Genomic DNA, 11,512 nt, shown 5'->3' with positions numbered 1-11,512 from the left:
GATATATAGATGCGTATAACGCCATCTTTGTTTGAGAAAAAGAAAGAAAAAATTGTTGAAAATCGTTCGTGGAAAGAAGAATGGAAAGAACGGTGGAAATCGCGACAAACGCGTACATCCGTTCTCCTTCGAAAAGAACTTGTTCAATTAACGAAACCGCTAAAGCAAGAATCGTTTGGTATAATTATTTGTATTTCCTTTTCTAAAACAACGCGAATATTTTCCCCGCACAGCGCATTGTTTCCATCGGTTGTTTTTGAACGCCGTTCTCCTTCTTGCTCGATCTCCTTAAACGTCGTAACAAAGACCCCGGCCTAATATGGATTCGATGTTTCGCGTTCGAAACATTAACGTTAAACGATACCGCGGTGAAAGTGAGTTTTTTTTCTTTTTCTTTTTTTTTTTTTTACATGCATCTTTTCGCCAAGCTATCAAACAATATCCGCGATAAAATAATACACGATCGACGTTGGTAAATGGAATTCGATAGAAATTTAGGCTTTAATTGAATTCGCGTAACGTCGGCAAGGAAGATGTTCGTTTCGTGACAGCCAAGCCCTAAGGATGTGAAACTAGCGATTGACGATATTTATCGTCAACACGGTAATTTTCACGTAACAGCACACGTACGTTGGGTGCACGGACACGCTTCTTCCTAAATTATCATCCGCGTGTGAACGTCGAACGTACTTTCGAAGGTGTATCATCGCTGTAAACCATTAGAAAACAATCTTTTTACCATTTGCGTCCCTCCACCGATATTAAGTTGAGTAACCACGGTTGTCTATACGTCGATCATCGTTTCAAGATGTCACGATTATCCTTATACAACGAATCAATTAAAAATATCCTCGATAAAATGATTTTTTTAATAAAGTAATTGAAACGAGACGAATATTTCTAACCGGCGAACGGTGAACAACATTTTACCCGTTTCTGTTCGTGACGCGACATTTTTTCGAAGCTGTTTCTCCGTTGTTGCATCATCCGTTATATCGCGCGTTTTCTATCATTTTTCATCATTTCAATAATCGATATTAACGTTAAATATGGTTGGAAAATCATCTCGAAATACTCTTAAATTAAATTTACGCATCGAGTTTCAACACAGCGTCGTGCAATCGATTTCAGTTTAGCACGCGTCTGTCCTGTTTCGGCGCACGGTTGTCGCGTCGTATCGATCGAAGTAACGCTCGATTCGCATTGGCCGTGCCGCGTTGCCGAATCCACAATTTAGAAACGAACGCGATTAACACGCGTCTTGCGCGACTCGAAGAATTGTCGCGCATCGATGGAGGGGGAAGGATCAGACTCCGCTTGGCTTTCATCCTTTCCCTTCGACCGTGCTTTCTTCCACCACGATACCTATTCCATTCCGTTGAATTTTCAACGGATCAGATCGGATAAGATGAAGCGTTATTACGTATTGTTTTTATAATTTCTGGCTCGTGAGAAAGAGCAGATTTCTCGGGGTTTAAGTACAATGCTCTCGCACCTCGTTTATGAACCAAGCCTACCTTCTCTCCTTAATCTCCCGTTAAAGCAAATAAACAGGAATTCGAATTCCTGTCGATATTTCATCGATATTACTTCAATGGATACTCTTCGCTTATTTACTTGTTTTTAAATAAAATATCGAAAATCACGACTACGAGATGAACGTTTATATTCTCTGTTTGAAGTAAAATTACACAAAGAAATATAGGGAAGGATGCACGAAATGCTCGAAGAAATTCCGCTACGAAGGAGAACATTTTTCTCGCGCACACTCTTTGACATATACTCTTACATATACAACGCATACGTATTTGAAGATAAATGGCATAAGAAGAGATTCTAGATCCGTGGAATTTATGGCGCGAACATCTTTGGAAGAGAAATAAACTCGTAGAATGTCGCGTGCGCTGTGTACGGTACAATGATGAGAACCGAGCCCACGTATTTCTACGTGGCTCGTAGGATCGGATTCGAGTCGAGTCAATGGCAAACTTTTTGCGCGTCGCCTTTATTTATAAGAAATAGAAAGGTTTCGCGCGACCACTTGCTAAAACAGATACGCGTTCGTTCCAATGTTTTTACGCTTTTGCACGAAAAATTTCAATTTCCTAATCTTGAATCTTGATAAATGTTGTCGATACCGATTCCAAAGCTTGGAAAAATCGGTAGCGATTATTAGAGGTGAAAATGTTGGAAGTATGGACAAGAAGGGTAGAAAGTATGGAGATAGGATTGGGAGCCGCATCCGGCAATAAATTGGATGCGATCGACACGGTAAAAGCAAAGCGTGAAATTCAGTTAGTTTGTAAAAGATAATGGATAAAGGGTGTGGTGTTGGCGCGATAATGGTCCAGTTAGATGAGGTAGGTTTCACACCGCATGGTGGCGTTTGGTGGTCTGGAAAGGTCGGCGTTCTCGCGTATAGGTGCACCTGTGCTCTGTGGCTGGGAGGAGAGGGTATGCGGCTGTGTGCTCTCGGTCCACGCCAACAATAGCCTTCTCTCTTTTATTTCGACCGATCGAGAGATTAATAACGTTTCGCGAGCCATTCCCAGGAGAAAGTATTCGATTCGCCAAAGGACTCGAGGTCGCCAGAGGTTATTTCGATCGAAAATACCACGAGGAAGTCGTTTATCGCGATCCCCGAGAACGAGATCTCGCTTCTCGCGATCGACGAGGCCGATCATCGCCTCGTTTTCGAATATTTCGAATATGTCGTCGTGTCGTTCGATCGATATCGTCCGCTCGTCGAGTAAAAATACCCAATTGTGTTATTCCCCTAGCTAGTTTGTTTTGATTCGATAAATATAATCACGTCGATCTCGAATCGTCGAGATATTAAAAAATTACTATTTGTTGTTTTCTTAATACAATATGATTCGTCGAGTCGATTCGTTTATCGTATCGATAAAGTTAATACAACGAATAAACATCCGTTACAAAAAAGTTTTAACCAAGTTCGATGAAATATTATTATGCGTATGGAAATACCGAATGCTATACAGTTACTGCGTACGTCGAGTCTATAAATATTCAATATCTTATATAGGTATCCCACTTTACATTACAAATAAACGGACAACAAGCAAGAGAAAATTAACGGAAAATTACCAGACGTGACAATTGATAGCTTTATTCGAACGTTATTATTCGCAAAAGTCAAAGTTTCATTCTGTATAAATATTGATTCGAAGGAAAATATCGTGGCCGTTTTTTTAATGAAAGATATTTTTAAAAAAATCGCATTGTTCGTATGCGAATCGATCGTTTGTTACGCGTAATCAAGGTGATTAGTGCGTTCCCATGCTGGTTTAATCAAAGATTCTGATTTTGAAATAAAAGTAGCACAAGTGGGACAAGTTTTGCACGTGTGTATACCCGGTATAAAGAAAGAGATACGGAATTGGAAGAAGGGAAAGGAAAAAGAGGTGGGCACGCTGGGAGTGAGAGTAGCCGAGAAAAGATGGTCAGTGTGGTCGCCAGAAGGGAATTACACCGAGACGCAGCGTGGACGCAGGTAGAGGCGAGGGAGGGGCAACGGTTGGAAAGGAAGGGATAGGGGAGGGGAGTGGAAGGCTTGGCGCGAAGAGAGGGAACGAGCGGTTGGTCGTAGGTTAGGCGGTGGATGGGCATTGGACGTTTGGGCCTTGGCTAAGCACGTTCCCCGGGTACCTAAGTAACCTGTACCGATTCACAGAAGACCGGCTACCTTCGTTGGAACCGGTTGTGTTCGAGATAATCCGAGAGTAACGCTCGAATCTGAATATCATCTGGATGGACCAATTTTATTTTCATTCAGAACGGTTGATCGATCGGTGGAGAGAGAGAGAGGAGATTCGTCCCTTCGAAAGTGAAAAACGATATCAAGTGTAGAGAGACACACTTGTGTTCACGGAAGAACCGGGGAACGAAGAAAAAGCGCGAGTTCGAGTTGATCGAGTTGGGATTGTGGATCTGGAAAGATGAGCGGTCCTAGCGTGGACGTGGTCTGGGACCCACAGGCTCAGATGAATTCCTTGGATTGTTGGGATTATTCGATCGAGCTCTCTTGTCTTCAAGGCCCGGAAGGTATACGCGATCTTTCGTTCGAACGGCGACGATTCGGTGCGTTGGAAAATGTGCGGATATACGAGAGATCTCCAGTGATTTCGTTCCTTTTTTCATCTAACTCGATTTCGTTGTATTTTCGAACAAGTGTCAACGAATCTTTGCAAAGATACAATCGCCAATTTCTTACTTTTACAGTTTCCAAATTGCAAACGTGTAAATAATATATAGAAAAGAATATATAAAATATTTCGATTCAACGTGACAACGGGAAGAAAATGCATGAAAATGCGTATCTTTTTTCAAAGTGATTCCACGTTATGTTGCATATATTCGCGAACTGTGTAATTTATTCTCAAAAAGAGCTCGAAGCGTGACGTGAATTTTTACGAGATACTCGAATCATATGTAAATTGATCTTCTTAATTTAATTCCTTGGTAGTAATTATATTTTTTACGAAATATGGGAAAATGTTGAGAAATAAGGAGGAGAGGGGGGGAGAGATGAGAAGGCAGGATGAAGTACAAGTGCATGTCGCGTGGTGAAAATTATAAGTGAGATGAGATTTTTGTATGAGAAATGCGAAGATTGTGCGAATTAGGGGAAGAGAAAGAGAATGGGATTTGCGTGGTGGCGCTATGAAGCGAGTCGGGAAGCATTAATGAGAGCGGGGGATGGGAAGGAGAAAACGGTAGTTGGGTCGTTTCCTCGCGACTCCAAGGTCCTTGGCCCTAGCTAGATCACGCTTCATCCTCGCGTCTAAGCTGTGATGGAGAGGTCGTCGATTTCGGACCGAGGAAATGCAACGAACCAAACAACCGTTTACCGTACCCAACATCCACCGTCGTTTCGAATCGCTCGTCTGTCTCGTCATCGTTAACGAGAGAGAGAGAGAGAGAGAGCATCGGACGTTGACCATAGATCGGATCTCATTTAGTCCTAAGAATAATCAAACTACGCGCAAATTAACCACTGCGCATATCTGTATATCTATCGTTCTCTCTGACGTTATATCTCGTTTCCTTTTTTTTTTTTTTCCTACTATTCAATCATTATCATTCAATGATGGGAAATTTATTTAACGAGATAGAAATTAAAATATTTATTTATTCGATCTCGAGAATGAGAAGTCACGAATGGAGAGAGAACAAACGATCTTTTCGATTCGGACGGAAACGTGAAAATTAGAGTATTTTAAAATTGACGGAGAATTTTTTTATTCCAGATTTACAATTAGCGGCTGAACTTGGAAAAACGCTTTTGGAACGGAACAAGGAGTTAGAAAACATTATCAAAGCGCATCAATCGACCGTCGAGGAACAAGCACAAGAAATAGAGGTGATTTTTTTCGACATTTCGAGATATATTTTCGCCAATCGCGGGAATCGTTTAGATTAAAATATGATATTTTTTTTTGTTTCCAGTATATGAAAAAACAAACCGCTGCCCTTAGAGAAGTAAACGATTCGCGACTGAAAATTTACGAGCAACTCGAAGTCAGTATTCAAGATTTGGAACGTGCAAATCATCGCCTAGTAATTGAGAACACCAGCGACAAAAAATTGATCAAGAGGTATGAGGATTGATCATCTTGGTACTGTTATTCAATTTTATCGCAATTCATTGTACGCAAACTCGACGGTTTTTCCATCCTAAGTGATTATCTTTTTCGAGAATCGAATGAAACTCGATTATCGATCATTTAACGCGAAGTAGAGAGAAAATTAAATTGACAAATCGTTCTTCGTGATTTGTTGACAGTCAATGTTTAACGATCGAGAGTCTAGAAGCGAGGTGCGAGGAACTTCAGAAGAAAATCGACGAGATAAACGAACAACACGAAAGTCTGCTCCGGCAACAATCTACGAGTCAATCGACAAACAATATCACACAAACACACACCATTCATTGGAAAGTATCGGTCACGCAGGGTAGCAGCACACAACAGGTAATTAATATTCATAGAATTCATTTTCCACGATCCACGATAATTATTTGCTACCAAGTTGCAAAAATCTCGGTTTCATCGTGTTCAATTCGAATTTAATTCTCGATCGAATCTTATTTTATTTCTCTCGAAAAAGAATATAAAAGAAATCGTTATACGCAAGTTTACTTTCCAGATAAGCGAACAATTTAATCGTTTAATCCGCCACTAATAAAATTTCGATAGATAACTCATACGGCTTCTTACCCAACAATGCGGTCGTTGGTAACCATTTTTATTACTTGTTTTTCACGTACAGTTCGCGGATTCGTTTTCCTCCCAATTTCTGATAATTCTTTGGCAATAATATTTACGATATTTCGAATAGATATTTTTTAGTATATAATAATAATAAAATTAATATTGACGCGATATATTATTATTAAACTCGAAAGTCGGAAACAATGTTTCAGAACGCTGCTCCGTCGGGTCAGAAATCTTTCCAAGAGGTAAATGCAGATTCGAACGTGCGACAATTACCGACAGTTCCAACGAACGACGAGGAAGTTACCGAATTGTTGAGACAACTGCAAGAAGCGCGAAGTCAGAGGGCAAGAGAACAACAAAAAGTTACCGAGCTTCGGCAACAATTGGCAACTTTATTGCAAGAAAATAACGCGTTGGAAGAACAGTTGAACGTTTGGCGCAATAAAGCACAGGACGTAAAAAATCTTCAAGAGGAAATAAATACCCTCGAAGAAGTAAGGTAGATATCGTCGAACCTGTGGATATTATATTTTTTTCAATTTATTGTATAATAATTTCGCAGACAGAGATATCTCGAGTATTGTTGCGATTTTTTTTTTTTTTTTTTGCTATTTCTTTATACTTGCATATGAAAAATACAATCGTTACAAGTTGTTTATTTAGGAAAATTTTTGCTGACGTGCGTTTTGTCAATTTATCGGCCAACGACACTTTTTCGATAACGAAACATTGAAATTTTTATAGGCGGGGTCAATTATGCGGGCGATGTTTACGCGGATTGGACTCTAAGACGCACGACGAACTCTCTGTAATGTTGAATCAAGAGGAATACGATGATATTAGCATGGCCGAATCGCTCATAAACGATAGTCAACGTGACACTGAGTCTCTCACTCAGGTAATTCTTTCTTATATTCTTCTCTGCAACGTTCTATCAGGCCGATACGTGCATGAAAAATTTTCCTCTTTTTTTTTTTTTTTTTTTCTTCTTATTACTCTTTCACTTTTATTCGATTGTTTACCTAACGTTTTATTTTTCTTTGATCGATATTTTGCGTTTCTCGTACACGATATTTGAACGTTGTAATTTCGACGATCACCGTTAAATATTATGTATATCGTTACCTCTGTATATTTAAAGGCATTTGAAGTTGTATTACAGTGGATTCAAAAATAATTTAATTTTCTTTGCTTTAGGAGATATTCGCAACAAAGATTAAGAAATCCAGGGGAAAAAAAGAGAATAAAGAATTTCGATCCCTGTTGTGGACAACTTTTACGTGTATATTGAAATCACCGTCGTTAATATTTATTTTCTTTCATACGATATGGTATATAAAAAACGAGTGTATCATACCATTGTTACTGAAACCATTTCGAATACCAATTTTTATTTTGAAAAAAGTTTTACCGGTGAAGAATAGTCAAAAACTGCTTTAATCTTAAACGCGTAAGAGAGTGATAGATATAATTAGTTTCTCTTTCTAAATTAGAAATTGAAAATATTTAATCGAGTGAATAGTCGAATTAATCGCATAATCTATTTACTTCTATATATTATCGAAAAATATCCGTTTAAAATTTACTCGACGTATGCACATATAAAGACTGAATATCTTTTAATTTTTATTCCTTTAACGAAACAATTAAACGATCGGAAACTTTGATAAAACAAAATTTTTGGTCGTGTGAATGAAAAGCGTAACGCGTTGTTTTGAAAAATTTTGATCAAATTTTATTCGAAACTTCAATACAATATATATTCATCTTTATAGCATTATTATTTTATTAGATTTATTTTGTTCTGGCATTTTTGGCTTACGATTAAAAATTCTTTGTGTATGATAATTTAACAGATTTTTAAAAAGTTATTAAAGATTCTTGATAAAGGTGATTGAAAAAAAAAATGGTGTAGGTAAAGCACAACGAAAATTATAACTGAGCACTTACATTATTAGGAGCGTAATCGTAACAAATTCAATTGAATTGAACGAGAATAGAATTGGAAATCGATTTTTCAAGATTATTCATAATTCATATGTCGTTCGTATGCCAGAAAAATGCCGTGCACAAATTTGCGTGCAATAAAATGTTTTTGCATGTTTATATTAATATTAAATTACTCCTTAAATAAATTGCGGAAAATTGAACAGAGTTCAAAGAATTTCGATAAATTTTAAATTCATGCTTATCACGTATAGTTTTGCACTATCGTTTAATATCCTTTCATTTATTTATTTATTTTTTTTTTTCATTTAATCATTATTACTTCGATCCAATGAAAATGAAACAAATTCGCATAATTCTTTTGTATGCGTATTTAATAAATAAAATTTGAAGCAAATGAAGATGTTCTTTTGGAAAAGAACATTTTCCAAATTTTTTTTTTTTTTATTTAGCATTAATGCTAAATAAAAAGGAAATCGAAACGATTATTATCCATCAGGATAAATTAAAAAAAATTATTGGGACTATAAAAAAAAAATTAATTATTATTCTGTTAAACACCGCAATTAATTTTCTGGGTAATTTAATAGAATAGAATAATAATAATAATCTTGTAGATATTATATGTCGTTGAAAAAAAGAAAAATAGAGAAGAAAAGTTTAATTTCCAAAGAACAAAAAGACTGTTTTAAATTAACGAATTGACGAATAAGTTATTTTCATATAAATAATTATTCATGTATGTATAAAATTTTAATAGATAATTGGATTTTTGATGATGCTGACTTTTTTTTTTTTTTTTTTTTTTAGAATTAAGTTTGCTTCGTCGTATTTATAGTCGAACTTTGTTCATTTCATTTTTAGCATGATCGAATATTGTTAGTGTATCTAGTCGAAGTATTTGTTAAAATTGTTGTACAATGTAAGTGCCAGATTTATATGATTTTAAATAAAATATATTTTTATACAACAAATATTGCTTTTTTATTTAATATCCTATAAATCTGGCCTTTACCTTTCATCCGTTAACCCTTGATTTTTAAATTTATTAATAAAACAACAATAAAAGTCGTTCTTTCTGTGAATTAAATTTCCAGATTTCTCAGAAATCATTTTTGGAAGAGAGGAATTGTTTAAAAATCATTATTCGTGTTCACTGACAGATCAGAATTAAATTTTACTTAATTTTTTCCACGTCTCGCGTATTTATTATTTTCGAAAATGATGAAAGACGAACGTTCTAAATACGGTATTCCACTATAAAATCGATAATTCTCGCGTTATTGGAAACCATAATAACATTAGGTATCTCTATTCTATGTTTCTTTAATTTTTTTTCTAATTTCTTTTTTACACTCGCTTTGAAAAATAGATAAAATTATCGTGTATAAATATTTTCAGGAATCGAACGATCAAAACGAAGTGTCAAACGACATGAAGAACCCTTATAGAGTGCTAGTGGAGAAATATCAAGCCTTGTTAGAAGTTCAAAGACGATCCGCGCTTCGGCGGAAAGATAGCGTGCCGACGCCTATGTCGTTGCAAGAAGAATTAGAGATGTCGGGCGAATTTAACAGCTTTCAGAATCCGACGTTGGAAACGGAGATCCAACAAGAGCCGGCGAAATCGATCGTTGGAAACGCGACACGTGCCAAAACAGAGATGTGCGGTAAAAAAGTGTTTTCCGCCACTCCCACAGATTTTTCCGAAGCCGAGACTTCGTCTTCCGGTTTTTTGGACGAGACGAGTAACAAAGCGACACAAACCGAAGGAAGGCCCGGCTCGTTTCTTTTCTCTTTTGCGGACGGCGAGGATTGCAAGTTCAGCATTTACGACGACAATAGCCCGTTCGAGAGTAGATTCCGGAAAACGCCGGAATATAGACAATTATTCAGTGAAATATTCCGAGTCTTGAAACGAGCGGCAGAAGCTAAGGACGAAGGTGAAAAATTACCTTTATTGGACGATTCTACGAGTACGATCAATTCTCAGCAACAATCTGTGCTCCAAGAAGATGTTCCTAGCGAAACTACTGACGATAATCAAAGCGTTTCCTCTTCTATTTTCTCATCCGCCGTATCCGAACCACCATATATAGTACAAATCTCATCGAATGGAATAAACGAGCAACAAAACGGTGAAGTGACACTGGCGAAGAACGGAAAGAATATAATTCGAAACGTGAATCGGTCGGATTATTTAATGCTTAACAGTAAAAAGAAATCGAAAAAACATTCTTCCGCTAGTAAAAAGTTAACGTATAACGACAGACCAACGACACCTGATGTGATTCCAACGACAAATCCCAAGTTCGTTCCATCGAAATCGAACAGCGGGGGAAAGAAAAAATTCAGACCTTTCACAATCGCCGATCAAAATGGCAGCACGTGCAACGGATACAGCTATCCGAGCAAAACGAAAGAGTCACCTCCTAATTCAGCCGCAAAATCTTCGAATAACGTAGGTAACAACAACGTAGGTCAACACAACAACAGTTTCGAGTATAGAGACTATAAACCGAGCACAGCGTCGGTAGAAGTAGCACGACTAAAACGTTTAGAAATGTCTTATGCGGAAGTTCTTCGATTGCCAAATAAATCTAAAATGAACAATCATCGTAGAAGCTAAAATCTTCTTACTATACTACGATACCTTGAAGGAGGAAAAAAAGGAGACTTTTATACGTAAGATATAGTCAAGTGAAAGATTAAGTTCAAAATTTGTTAAGTTTAACCTCGTAAAACGAATACTTAGGACGGAATTAAATTAAATTATTTCACACAAGTAAGATTCACAGTATTGATAATCAGTGCTAACGGAACAAATTTTGTGAATATTTAAGAGGAGCGATTGCGTGTAATGTCACTAGATACTAAATTATTTGAAATTAATTTTTTTATTGTATTTTGTATATCTTAATTGTATAGGTTTTTTCATGTGAATGTGCGTGGGCAACAAAGGTTAACACAACGTTAATATACATATATTATTAATAGCATCTACCGGAGATTTATGAACGGTATAAATCGAGTCGTGCCTCGCGAGTTTGTTTTTCTTTAGAAATTGTAGTTGTGATCAGAAATAAAATTATTTATGTGCCATTTATTATGTCGAATTATAATCGTCAACTATTCCAAATACTTACTCGAATTTCCTTCCATGACGTAATACCTATTTCCAAGAGAACTCACGATTAATACATTTCATTAATATGTACAGTATGGTATTAGCTTTTATATCTCATAATTATAAATTACGATAATATTATGATCATCTTATATCGAGTAAATAAAATATCTTTATCTTAGCCAGTACATTCTATCTCG

At 36.7% G+C, this 11,512-nt stretch overlaps 1 protein-coding gene across 3 annotated transcripts in view; it reads left to right on the top strand.

Annotated features, from left to right (window-relative positions):
- LOC108001079 (cerebellar degeneration-related protein 2-like) overlaps positions 1–11,291 on the top strand; it is a 34,330-nt gene extending 23,039 nt beyond the window's left edge. For 2 of the 3 annotated variants that reach the window (XM_062073140.1, XM_062073139.1), the window contains exons 2-7: positions 5,271–5,383; positions 5,470–5,618; positions 5,807–5,993; positions 6,446–6,738; positions 6,984–7,137; positions 9,588–11,291. In XM_062073140.1, coding sequence (XP_061929124.1) covers positions 5,271–5,383; positions 5,470–5,618; positions 5,807–5,993; positions 6,446–6,738; positions 6,984–7,137; positions 9,588–10,814 — 2,123 coding nt within the window. In that variant the 3' untranslated portion in view covers positions 10,815–11,291. Of the gene's footprint in view, positions 1–3,625; positions 4,066–5,270; positions 5,384–5,469; positions 5,619–5,806; positions 5,994–6,445; positions 6,739–6,983; positions 7,138–9,587 lie in introns of those variants that run through there. The other variant, XM_062073138.1, reaches the window with a different exon arrangement.
- Positions 11,292–11,512: the final 221 nt, after the last annotated feature.

The sequence above is a fragment of the Apis cerana genome, linkage group LG3 (genome assembly GCF_029169275.1).
Source record: "Apis cerana isolate GH-2021 linkage group LG3, AcerK_1.0, whole genome shotgun sequence".
Lineage (NCBI taxonomy): Eukaryota > Metazoa > Arthropoda > Insecta > Hymenoptera > Apidae > Apis > Apis cerana.
The sequence above is the reverse complement of the archived record's forward strand: the minus strand, read 5'-3'. Positions and strand labels throughout refer to the sequence as shown.